Raw genomic sequence first — 13,594 nt, forward strand, 5'->3', positions numbered from 1 at the left:
TGTACTTGTGGCGGCTTTTTCCATTCACGATTCAACTAAGCCAGATGTTAGAAAGATTGAATCCAAGACATTAAACAAATCTCAAGACCTCAAAAAGTGACTCGAATATTAAAAGTATTTTTGACATTTACGACAGTAACAGCTGACGAGGCAAAAAAAAGCGACTCCACACCAAAAGCGACAGAAACGGTTTAAATTTACGTCCATTTAAATTGCTATTCAGGGAAAATCTGAATTTTCTGGGTCTTTTTTTCCTTACAGCATTAAATTCTTGCAGCTGTTTCCATTATGTTATTGCCCTAGTTGTTCTTATGTCCCCTGGTGGTAGAACACACACATTACACCCCTGACAACTAAAGAACCTGTTGAATTATGATTCCCAAGAAAAAAACATTTTATTACAACGCACTTTCATTGCTGCTGAAGGAGACTGCAGAGTGCCATCTCCCTTAGTCACCTTCTATTCTATATCTTATCCCCACACATGGCTGTTAATAGATTGTGAAATAAATTGCACTTAGCAGCTTGTCTTGGAGACACAAATAAAAGTCACACCAAAACATAGGCAGAATATAGTCCACCCCCACACTGTCCCGCCTGTCCGACAAGCAGAACACGTAGGCCAAAGGCAGACAGATAGTTTATTAGTCAGTTGTTTGATTTTGGTTTCACTGTGTCCTCTCCATGAAAAGTCCGATTACCTTTTGTTAGCACAAAGTCGAGATGCGGCGCAAACAGTTGCTTCCAAGACAGCCACTCTGGCTGTATGTTACACTAATGACCTCGGCCTATGGGGTCACAGTGGGTCCGCATCCAGGGCCTGCTCCTCAGGCAGCCCCAGCGCCTTTGTGGGGGCACCCTCCGCACCCCCCTCTCCTTCTGGTCTCTCCCCCTCGCCCTCCGCATCCACATGGCTGGCCAGCAGCTCCTCCAGTTGCTCCTGCTCGGCACTGGCCTCCGGCGATGCCAGCCGCTCCTCGTCCTCCTCATCCTCCACGTCCATCTCAAAGACGCGGACATGCCGGAGGTTCGAGCTCAGCTGGGGGGGTGTGGGACAAGTCTCGGCATCAGCTGTGCTTCAGGGAATGGCTATTCCGGTGATGCACAAGATCAGCCATAACAGCGGCATGACATGTTTCAGCCACTTAATTGACTAGAAAAGGTCGTGGTAGGGGGCATAATTCATACAGAGGGGCCAATGATATGTTGTGAATCGGTGAGTGACAGGTGAGGGGGCACAGCGGGGACCAATCAGGTTATAGCTGGGACCTGTGACCCCACCCCTGTATATAGCCCTGTCACTAGCACCCTAAAGGGCATGAACTCAGGATTACACTAATTAGGCATTTAAAGGGGAAAACAAGCAGCCATCGACTGAGCTAAGCTCTTGTTTTCCCTTCTTTGCCGTTTCTATCCAGCTTTCATACAGTCAATGAAAAATGATCAGCTGAACAATTTGTTTTGTTTCGACCTGCTTGCTAAGCTAACAAATAACAGGAGCTGCTTTGCCTGAGTGTCAGCTAAGCTAATTCACCATAAGCGGCTAACTGTACCGGCCTCACCATCACACTAAGCTAATAAACAGCATAGCCATGTTCTGTATAAATTCCCTTGCTTTAGCCAGTACAAAATGCTGCTGCTTTTAATGGGTCGGGCCGCTTACCACACAGGCCACCCTGCGCACGCCGTTCACGGCTACGAACTGGGCCCTCATGTTTTCCAGTATTCGCCACTGGTTCTCCAGGGCAAGCATCTGAGCTGGCACTCCCGCAGCCTGCTGCTCCAGTCTGAGAACACCAAAGACCGGGCAGTCGGCATGTTTGCAGGGAAAATGCAGGATGTGGTTAGAGCACCAGGTGCCGGGGGCAGACTCACTTTTGGGTGTGGTCCCATGTGAATTCCTTCTCACAGCTGAGCACAGACCCCAGGGGCAGCTGGGCCAGAACACGCTGGCTCCCTTCCTCCTCCCCGGCTTCCCGGAGCACCACCGTTAGCGTCTCGTCGTCATAGATACGTGCGTCTAGGCAACCATACTGACTGCAGTAAAGGAGAAACAGTCACATCCAAATCTCCAGGCAGGAGGTGTTTTTTCTTTAATGCTTACTAAGCATGCAAATGAAACTGGATTAAAGGTTATAGAACATAGGTGGATGTAAGCAGGGGCGTAGCTGGAAATTCTAGGATCCCTGGCAAAATGTCACCTTGGGCCCCTGTTACATTATATAATTTTACACCATCAAGGGCCCCTGGAACGTGCTGCCCCCCCTGAATCTCCAGGGTATCCATGTCCCTAATGTCCCTCTGAATCTAAGCTACACTTACAGCATTTAAGGCAAACAAGATACAAGGTAAACTTTGAAACCTTGGGTGAGATCAGCAGTCTCAGTATTATCTCCCTGTGCAGGTGAGCTTGCTCCCCTTCGCCCATGGGAACACAGAACATCACATGACACGACAAAACAGCGAATGCATGGCTGAACAGTAATGAAGTAACAGTGCAGGGACTCACTGGGTGTCTCTGCTGGAGTCGATGCCGCTCTGGAGGGGGCAGCTCAGGTCGATGGCAATGAGAGGGCTGGGAACAGGCCTGTGTACATTTACACAGACACACACACCCCATTCATATCTACAGCACCCGTCATCACATACGTATTCAATTTGTGAGAATTCTTATACGTGCGCCAACAAAATCCAGGAAGTTAATGCCTGCCAGCCTGTGTGGCCAAGTCACTCCGTCCAGCTGGTGCCGTTGGCTAAGAGACCAGGAAGCCTGGAGGGAGGTGAGGCGCACCTGTGCGGATCCGTGTGTCTCCGCATCAGGTAAAGCAGGCAAGGTGACACCTCGGGCATGGAGAAGACTACGTAGTGCATGGCAGCCTTTTTATCGTTCCACCTGGTGGAGAAATGGGTTATTGCGTTTTACCGAATCACATGTGCCGTTACAGATGTGTTCTGCATGAGGTCACAGAAGTTTAGAAATGAAGCGGGCATGTTTTACTTACAGTGACGGCAATTCAAAAGGCCTCGGACTGCTTTCTGAGCTAAGAAGCAAAAAAATTAACTAGTTTCTTTAGTTCAAATCATTGCCATTGTCAAAATAAAACTGACAGCTGGAACACCAATAAAGCCACCAATAAAAATAGGTTTTGGGAAACAGCTGCTGAAAGAATGTTGAAATTTGCTACCAACACTTAGAGAACAGCTGATTCTTCCTGCTATGGCAGCTTATCAGCCCTAAAAAGCGGTCTTAGGATTTCTGTTTGGTCATGTGACTGAGTGTGGGTCAAGGGTCAGGGCTTAGGGGCAGTAAGATCTCACCTTTCGGCAGCAGAGTACAAAGGCACACAGAAAGCCTGTTTCACAGACTTCCCAATGACTTCCTACAAATACACACAAAAGACAGATGTTAGTTCGATCCTACAGAACACAGCAAACACAGCCCAATTGTGTTTGCCTGTTCGCTCACAGCTCCACAACAATACCCAGCACTTTGCATACCGTCTTTTGGATCAGAAGTATGTGAAACAAAAATGCAAGTGTTCCTCAGAAGCAAGCCAGGAGGCCAGAGACAGATGGTGTTTTGTGCTGGTGGAGAACAAAATCTGCCCTGGGTGAGACTGGGTCTTTGGGGTATGAATTATATCTGAAGTAGTCACTGAATAATCCTCCACCCACAAGCTAGGCCTAATCCCAGCTGGGACAGGACTAAGATCAAGAGACTATATGCGTCCGTGCCAAAACATCTACAGGGTACATTCCGGGGGGGGGGAAAAAAAACTCATTAAATATCATTTCTGTCCTGCGAGGACACAGGATCACATGGCTCCCTTTGAGAGGAATTCATTCTGGCGAAAGGCAAATTAATCACCACAGTGTTTGGAAGATGACCCAAGAGTTTCAGTTTCGTTACAAGACAGCTTAGTGGCAAATAGCAAGCAGGGCACACAGTGGGTCATCTGACCTGTGGACCATTTGATTGGACAATGCTTCAAACCTGCAGCCAATAGCAGTGATTGTTCTATTATTGTCTTCGTTGTAGCGTTTTGACTTCTCTGCTTTAATAAAACACTTAATATTGGCGTTTCCTTTACTGCGGCCAGTACCAGTGTGCACATATGTATGCATACATGTGGATGTATGAGCTCTGTCACTCACTGCAGGCTTCAGCAGACACAGTTCAATAGCACTCTCCATCATCCTTTTCACATAGTGCAGAGACTTCTGTGGGTATGAAGGGAACAGCAGGGGCGACTCTGTGTGGAGGAGAGTCATTTTCATGACACCAGAGCTCCACTGAGCATTAAGGCATTAGTAGGACCTTTTCAGGGAGCAAACAGGTGAGGTCTTACCTTTCAGGTGAGTGCTCCCCTTCATAAAACTGAGCCACTGGTTCCCCTCCGTGTTGGGTGGTGACACCAGGTCCTCATCCTCATCCTTCAGGTACTACAATGCAAGGAGGAGACACCACTGAAAAAAAAACTGGGGGCAGATCTCAGAACAGAGGATGGAGCCGCATCACCTGCATCCACAGTCACAGCTTATGGAAAAGTCCAGGCCAGTCTGGGTCTCAGGTCTCTGTGCATCTCTTGGTCACCAAACTAAGTGAAGTATCGCCTAGAGTGCATTCACGGTCGGATGACACAGATCATCCTTCTACCCAACTCCAATAAGACAGAAATGATGCTAGGGACCCTCGAGTCACTTTTATTATGTGCATATGAAGTAGAGAAGCCAGTTGGCACATCCGTTACTTCTGTGTTCAATTATTATGACTGCGGTTTGGCTCTTCATATGTTTCAGAATGGCACTTTGAAGAACTACTAATGTGTGATCACACTAGTCCTGCACTATACTAAAAAATAAAATGTTTCTCTTATTTTAGCCATAAATGGACTCCTACCTCTGTACCCTATGGGTTTACCTCATATTGACTGGCTTATGCTCAAGACACATTTATCAAAAACAAAATCAGCACTAATGTTTAAGTATTTTTACACTTTTACCCATTCATCCAAGTTCATTGGTTCTCTGGGATTTTAGCCAGTTCTGAGTCATTAACCACAACAGAAGTGCCAGCTAAGCAACTAAAATGTAAAAGATGTGGAAACTGTTTCCCACAGTGGAAAACAAAACTCTCCTATTGGCTGAGACATAAGCACTTTAATGATTGACAACAGTGATGGCCAAACAGCTCTCACCTGGCCCACACACTCGACGTTGAAGTACTTCCCTTTGCGGTCAAATAGCTCTTCGTTCTGTAGGAGAAAAACAGGAGGAATATCTGCATCACATATACAAACTGGCTATGATGGTCAGCAAGAAACCAACCTCCTGCCCTTACCTCACTGAAATATTCCGACAGGAAGTCCGCCACAAAAGCAATGTCTTTCTGAGTAATCTGGGGAAGGGAAAAAAAAAAACAAATTTAAAAACCTTGATGGATGAAGAGATTGACTGAAAAGAGTCAGGACCAGAACCACAACCATTACTGACCAGCTTCTAGCTCCTTTTTTGTCCAATACACAATATGCCTTTAACTTTGAATACAGAATCACAGTGTGAGACTATAGGCATTTTTCCATTTAAATCCATCCGTCCATCCATCCGTCTGTCTCACCTTGTTGAGTTCTGGGGGGACATGGTCGTCAGACATCCGTAGCATTGCTGTAACGTAAACAGACCAACTTCCGCTGTCACACCACCCAATGAATGAATGATTAAACAGATTTTAACACCAGTCAGTGTCCACTGGTACATACTTACCAACATAGAGCCACCGGAAAAAGGCCTTAAAGTTTTTCATGCTCTTATCTATAACCCTGCAGCAGAAATAAAACCCAAGGATGAGAGAGCAGCCAAATGATGCAAAAGATGGCTTGATCAGCATGATTTTAAGACCTTGTCATGTTCTCACACTGACACGTATACGCATGCACACCTCAAAATGAATGTCTTTCAAACGTTTTTGCCTCAAATGACCATCATTCAGGGATAAAATGCCCTCATGGAATTACAGCCGTTACCACTATCCCCAACCAGAAACAAGCAAAAAAAGAATCCAGCACTCGGAGGTCTATACTCTCCCACGTACTGTGGTCTTTGTGCTTCACAGTTGGCGCACAGATGCATTGTGGGAAGCATTTATACTCACTGAAGAAGTTCATTGGCCTTGAGGGTGAAAGACCCGACAGCAGTGATGGCATCTAAAAACAGAAGCCAAACCTTTTGCTCAGACACAGCCAAAGAGATGTAGGTCATCGATATAGTGTAGTAAATTAGATAAATTGTTCAATTTACTATTCACATGCATGAAGTAATTACATCTAAGTTGTGTTGCTATGGGCAGTGAGGCTGTTTGTCACAGCAGTGCTCTGACTGAAAGATCATTTTCTTTACTGATGTTAAGAGGGGCCTGAACTGGCAGTTGTACCTTCGACAGCAGAGGCATCCAGACCCAGGGGCTGAAACTTCTGCTTCCAGAGCGACATCCCCTTCACCTCACTCAGGTGGTACAGCAGAACCTCTGCGCCACTTCAGGTTACAGGAAGAAAGACAAGAGATGAAGAAAAAGGAGAGAGAGTCACTGAACAGTCCATACACACACCAGAGAAGTGTTCATAGCTGACAGACTAATGAAGAGATGCTACTGAACAGCTTGCCATCGCAACCGGAGGGTCGTCGGGCATCTGCCAGCCCTGGGTGTCCGCCAGGGGCCCTCTCTGACTGTCAGCAAAGGTACTCACTCTGGATGGGGCTGCCAGCAGTTTGACGCAAAGGCCCCCGGCAGATAAAAGAGGAGGCCCCGGAACTCAGAGCAATGGAGCCCCGACCGGCCTGCACAGAGTTCTCATGCAAAACTGGCACAAACAGGCCCAAATACCCGTCAGAACCAACCACTGCTGACACTTAAAATTCAAGACGGGATTCTTAGAGAATGCTGACTATCGCGTTGTGGCTTCCTTGGAATTTAAGGACATTTCCTTGGCACTGATATAGGAAAAGCAGCTAGAAGACCATGGACTCTGGACCCCAGGGTGAGCATGGGGGAATGGTTAGAACATCGGTCCCTCTACCAGAAGATGAGTACAGAGGCATTTGTCAATTTCGACGGAGCAGGATACAATAACCACTTTATGACTTATGACTGATTCCTTTCCATGGATTTGGCATCCATATCCACCTTAAAGAAGGATCCACAGTGATACCTACGTCTGCAAGTGGCTGATGACCAGCTTCTGGATGCTGGAGTATGACGACTCGATGGACTGACTCAACTTCTTGAGGCCCTGGAAACACAAAGACACAAATGGACTTTGGTGGATCACAGGCTGCAAGCTTTGGATCATTGACCTTTGGTGCTGGTTCTGGTGGCCCACGACGTCTAGGAGCTTTTGCGCCTTTAAGCTACCGTTTGCCAAGCCTAAATGGGTTTACCTGATCATCGCTGCAGCAGCAAGTTTCCAAAGATCATAATCTCAGTTAAGTAGAGGAGCAGCTTTTGAAAACACTGATCCAACACACTGCCTATCTTGGCATATTTCATTATAAAACCCTTCAATTACAAGGTTTCGCCTATTAAATGTTTCTGCAAAATGGGTCACTACTCAGAAAAACACGCTCCCGTTCGCCCACACGCACTGCGGCTGACAGCAATTTGGCACCTGGTGCCTGAGGTTTGCGCTATGCGATCTAGGCTAGCTGTCTGTGGTTTTTAATAAAGTGCTGCATTCCGTGCCCCGTTGGATGCCAAGGAGGCAGCTTTAACAGTATATTTTCCTTCCTGTCACCACCACCACCCCCCCCACTCTGCCCCTACCTGAACCTCCCTATAAATGAAAGACAAAGACATCAGCAGATATGTCAAAACATGTCAAGAAATCACATCACAGTGGGCTCTTCCAAAAAAAATAAAAAGAGAGTAGGAAATGCAATCAGAAGATCATAGTAGAGAATTCTTTAAAATGCTTACCTTAACAGTCAGCTGGTTCATGAGGAGACCCTGCAGTTCAGGGCTAAACAGAGATTGAGACATACACGTTTCACAAATGACTGAAAAGTAATTTAAAATATAAAGCCACAATGAGATGGAAATGTTACAGCTTGCTAAGCAGGAGACTGAATTCCTAAAACTGTTTGGTTTTTAAGAAAGATCAAGGGCTCCGCCTGCAGGAGTGAATGCGGTATTGCATCTCTGCGTAGGAAAAAAGCAGAAACATTTCAGAGCTCTAAATGCTTGCATCATTTAAGAGTGAAATGCATCTAGTTATACTGATCCTGGAGATGCTTTGTGAGATGAGCAAGACTGTGTGCACAACAGGTGTCGCGTGTCTGACACAAATTATGCCTGCTTGTGTAATATGAACATGGGATTTATGTTTTTGCAATCTAGGTTGTGTGTGTGTGTGTGTGTGTGTGTGTGTGTCTGACCTTGACTTCCCCCATAGAAGCAGCTCGAGAAATTCATCCTGCACCTGGGTGTTAGTATTCTTCTCCTGGAAGCACAACATCCCATAATTATAAGCCATTCATCCCTCGGATACATAGTGTACTCCTGTCCTAAACAGTCGACTCCATTCATTCTTTCATTCATTCATTCATTCCCTCAAAGAACACCATGTCAGCACAGCATGGAGCTTCCCCAGTTAACCAGTCCGGAAACATCATTCAGCATCCAGTACCTGGCCTGACGGCCAAGGCAGTGACCTCGGACCGGGACTATTATTGTTAACGAAAACTACAAGAAAATGTTTCTGTAAAGTGAAACAAAATAAGATATGGAAATAAAATTTAAAAACTACAGCTGAATTAAAACTATTGATTCCAAAACTGAAATAAAATTAAGACAGCTGTCAAATACTTTCCATTTTTACATAATTTTAGAATAAAAACTAATACGAATAGAATAGAATAGAATAGGACTGCAGGTTTGAAGCGACCAGCAAGGCACCACTGAGGTACCCTGAGCAAGGTACCACTGCCCGGGCATGAATTAGCTGCCCCCTGCTATGTCACATTGTCACATATGGGTTAAACACAGAGAACACATTTCGTTGTTGTGCACTGTGGGCTGTGGTGTGTCAATGATGACCACTGATCACTAAATTCTAAACTTTTATTGTCCAGAGAATCCTGGAAGATTGTCCTTGGTCTCATAATATTCAGACATACGAGTCACATAACATCATTGAACCATGTAACAGCATTAAATTAAAACATTCACGAACATTCAAGTCTAAAATTGGCTAGGGAACATGTTAATAACATCCCCTGTCTTAGAAATAAAGGATTTTATTATACAGCTTTGTGCGCCACAGTTGCTCAGTACCTTCAATTGTATTTTTAATTAAAAATACAATTGTGCTGCATCTGACCTGGACGAACTTGGTGAGCCGCAGGTCCATTTGCATGAGGATGTCCTCCCAGGCCTCGCACATGCAGGTGAGCGACAGCCTGAGGTACTGCACGATGAGAAGCAGAAGACATGTTTCTGCCACATATATCAGGCGAAGACTGCGGGACCCTGGTTACCGCAATACCCATCCAGCACTCACCTGCAGCAGTGTGGAGATGTGGGTGAACTTCCGTGCCATCCTGGTCAGCTCGGGCAGACAGTCCGACAGTAGCTTGGTGTCCAGCTGAATCACACGCATGCAATAAATATGTGAGATGTACCATACATGTACCAACATACTGTGTAAACCATACATGTATGCATGTGTCTCAGTAACCTTTAGTAGGCAGGTACCTGAATGTAGCTGATCTCAGGCTGATCATCTGTGGCTTTGATCTCCGTGACGACGGCCAGTGACTTCAAGTCGCTGGACAGACAGAGGCTTCTGCAGGTCCCAGGGACCTGAAAGAGATGTCGTCAGTCAGCAATGGTGCAAACTGGCCAGCAGAGGCTCCATGGTACCAAACTCTCACCCCGTTCAAGGTGGCGATCCTGTACATGCCATAGGCATAGAGCTCCACAAAGCCAGAGTGTCCCCCCAGCACCAGCATGTTGAGCCTACAGACAGTGGGATGTAATGCCCCGTTACCCAGAATTCAACACGGCAGCTAGAAGCCTGCTGCTTAAAGGGAAAGTTACAGAAAAGTTAAGCGACCAGTGATAAGAAACCACAGTGCTTACCGTGCGTCACCCAGAAGGTTCATGACCTCATCTGATTTCTCCTCACTGACGGATAAACACAGTTACTAGTCAAGGATGGCACAGGCCATATACAACACAAAAGCTATGCAGCAATACTCACAAATAATAAACTGTATAAAGAGACTAAGACTAATAACACACACACACCTGTACTCATATGTTTGTGGGTACTGTCCCTTCATTTACGGGCAAAACTCTAATTCCAACAATGACAATCTTAACCCATGCCCGGACCTAACCTTAACCTTAACCATAAGTAAGCAAACCAAATACAAGACATTTAGCATTTCTAGTTTTTTTATTTCAATCACATATTTCTATTAAACTGAATTTCTCCATTTGGGGATCGAACCCCCCCCCCCCCCAAACATCAAAATAACAGGCTTTTATCGCATTATGGGGACCAAATGTGCCTACAATGTAATGCACACCTGCACCACTCACACACACACTTACCTAAATATCTTTGATGTGGTGCTATAGCTGTAAATGTAAAATGTTTTACATTTAAAAAAAGGCAGAAAATCCACTACAGGTGCAGACTACTGCCTATAACAAAAGATTCAAGAAAACTTTATTGTCCATTACAAATTAATACAAATTCCTCTTAGACACAACTCATTTATAAAACATCAGATAACACAACACATGGTAAAAAACCATCCATCAAGCTATCCCTTTATTTTCAGTAACTCTTTGTCCTATTCAGGGTCACAGGGGGGCGGAGCCGATCCCAGAGGCTACAGGCACAAAGCAGGGAACAACCCAGGATGGGGCATCAACCCATCACAAGGCACATTCACTCACACATGCACACCTATGGGCAATCTGGCAACTCCAATTAACATCAGCATATTTTTGCACTGTGGGGGAAACCCCATGATTACATGGTGAGAACATACAAACTCCACACACGGAACCCTAGCGGAGACTTGAACCCAGGTCCAAGAGGTGTGGTAACAGTGCTAGCCACTGTACCACCATGCTGCCCCCAGCAAAAACCAATAAATAATAAGAAAAAAACAACCAATTAAAAAATAAAATCACAAAGCCAATAAGAATACTTATTTTGAAGCGTGTAAGATACTAATGGCTGAGAGAATAAACGCCTGTTTGTATGTAATATTCCTGACCAGAAGCTAGTTTAGTACGTCATTCCCTTTACTTCCCTGATATACAGCATGGTGCGCTGTCACGGCATCCCTCCACGTATTGAGCTCAGCATCTTACCTCTTTGGTAGTGTAGCTAGCTTGGGCAGGAACAGATTGGACTCATCTTCTGAATTATAGAAGGAGGTTAGGATGCTGGAAGACAGGAGAAGCATTGATAATGAGTACAGAAGATGGTGAGGAAGACCAGGGTTCAAATTTCTATGTTTCAGATTAAGCGGCGGCAGTTCATATTCAACAAAATGCTTCCAACACTGATTCAAGCCAATTCGAAACTCCTATATGCTATACATCAAAGTATTTAGAATTACCGTACAAATGAACAGAAACGTCGAAACACTAAAAAATGCCTCTGTTGCTAAACATTTATATGCAGCTCTGTGGTGAAGACCGCCATGCAGACCTGCTCTCCTCCAGTACGTCCATCCACTGCATACACGTGATCGGGTTCTCCACGGGGAACAAGTGCAGGATCTCAGCCTTCTCAGCATCACAGAGAACCACCTTCCTGGTGTCCCCCACACCAAAGGCCAGGACTATGCAGCATTGAGAAAACAACAGCCACTTGTCAACCAGTCATGCTGATACTTGACAAAAATAAAGCAGATTCTGATTCGAAACTTGCCTCCACCGACTAAACAGAAAATTAAAAAGTCCACCTACTTTTTCCATCGGGCCTCCACGCCAAAGCAGTAATTTCCTTGCCCGTGTTCTCATTGGGAGCCAAACTCCACACTCGCTGGAAGTTCGCCAGCCGATGCAGCAGCAACTACGGTCACATCATTTAGGGTCAGTGGGATACTCAAAGTAATATTAAGAAAAACAAACAAGAATTGCACGGGTGTTTTCTGATCTGTTACTCAGGAAGCACGTTACTCTGTATGTGAGAAAGACCTACACGTCCACCCCCCCCCCCCCCCCCCACAGTAACCATAGTTACAGCTTAGCGAATTATTAAACGGGAGACAAGATGTGAAGCAGAGTGATACAGCTGACGTGAAATGTCCGAGAGCGTACCGATAACCGCACTCTTAGAATGCCTAGTGTCCAATTATATGTCTTGGTCCGAACTAACTATTGTATAATAAACATTAACTAACAACTCTTACCTCGCCGGCCCTGTTAGCTAATGCTATTAGATCCCTTTTCGGAGACCACACCATAAACAGAATGGGGTTTGGAAGCTGCTTCTCTCCCACTTGACGAAAGGCAGGCATTCTGGAAAAACTCCAAAAATACAACGTGAATATTTCTCTACTTAATCGATCAATAAAATAATCCAACGTACTCTCTTACACAGCACGACTATGCTACATTTACCATAACTGCAAAACTCTACGCATGCCTGCTACTTTATATCACTACTCGGGTTATTCCTTTTAAAACGTCTGTTTTTAATATGGGCTACCAAAGTAATACTATACTATAAATTTACATTTTCTATGTGGAATCTATTCATGTACAGCGCCATTAAACAAAATGCTCTGTTTTGCCAATCAGGAGATAGTACGAATATCCAATGAAATCGCAGGGCGGAAGTCTTAAACAACCAATCAGCAAACAGGCCGGATACGTGGCGAAATCCACAGGACGGGTAGTTTCGAGGGACAAAGCTTGTGGCGGTGACACAAGTGGACATATTTAGTTTTAGTGCTGTAGTTTAATAAAACCGGTGTGACTTAATAAGGGAGATACGACAGACGTGAATTTTAAGAAATCGTATGGCAAACATATAAAAGTTAAATATTATGTTGTGGTTAGAATTGGCATTGGACATTAAAAACGTCTGCTGAATAACTCATATTAAAAAGTCAGCTTCCGTTTTAGAAAACAAACCACAAATTTGAGTTAATAGCGTGCATTCTAGTTCTCTGGTTAACCTATTATACATAAGTCACCGGACTTATGTATAATAGGTTTGTCAACTGTCGTGTGTGGTTTAAAAAAAATCGCTGTCTTTTACAAACATTTGAGATATTCGTTTATCTCCATATACCTAATAGTGCATAACATTCACTATTGCTTTTTGGAGAAGCACACTGCATAAACATTCACTGTTGCAGTGTTTGTTTGAGAACAAGGAACACTTGCTGTATCCTCTGACGGAGGAGTTTCTAGCTATTGAAAAGATCAGGGGCTAAATCAAGTTTACCTGGGGGGGCTTGACCTTTTTGAAGGAGGATAATTGGCATCCGAGCTAAAACACTCAGGGCTATAGATGTGTGATCTAGTGATCGGACCTAACGACGCCCATGGCCCCTGGTTAAAATT

General features: G+C 44.9%; 1 protein-coding gene across 1 annotated transcript; it reads right to left on the reverse strand.

Annotated features, from left to right (window-relative positions):
• Positions 1–562: 562 nt before the first annotated feature.
• Positions 563–12,819, reverse strand: anapc4 (anaphase promoting complex subunit 4). Its single transcript, XM_049006078.1, has 28 exons — positions 12,433–12,819; positions 11,987–12,092; positions 11,727–11,859; positions 11,384–11,458; positions 10,610–10,636; positions 10,133–10,177; positions 9,925–10,009; positions 9,746–9,853; positions 9,552–9,635; positions 9,372–9,458; positions 8,428–8,492; positions 7,970–8,012; positions 7,210–7,286; positions 6,431–6,531; positions 6,152–6,203; positions 5,764–5,819; positions 5,618–5,664; positions 5,342–5,398; positions 5,199–5,255; positions 4,350–4,443; positions 4,156–4,253; positions 3,319–3,380; positions 3,003–3,041; positions 2,792–2,893; positions 2,510–2,587; positions 1,876–2,037; positions 1,664–1,787; positions 563–1,039 (listed from the first exon to the last, which is right to left on the reverse strand). The coding sequence occupies exons 1-28, from the start codon at positions 12,538–12,540 to the stop codon at positions 797–799; spliced, it is 2,415 nt and encodes an 804-aa protein (XP_048862035.1). The 5' UTR covers positions 12,541–12,819; the 3' UTR covers positions 563–796.
• Between the last annotated feature and the right edge of the window lie 775 nt (positions 12,820–13,594).

Source organism: Brienomyrus brachyistius, chromosome 1, assembly GCF_023856365.1.
Source record: "Brienomyrus brachyistius isolate T26 chromosome 1, BBRACH_0.4, whole genome shotgun sequence".
Classification (NCBI taxonomy): Eukaryota; Metazoa; Chordata; class Actinopteri; order Osteoglossiformes; family Mormyridae; genus Brienomyrus; species Brienomyrus brachyistius.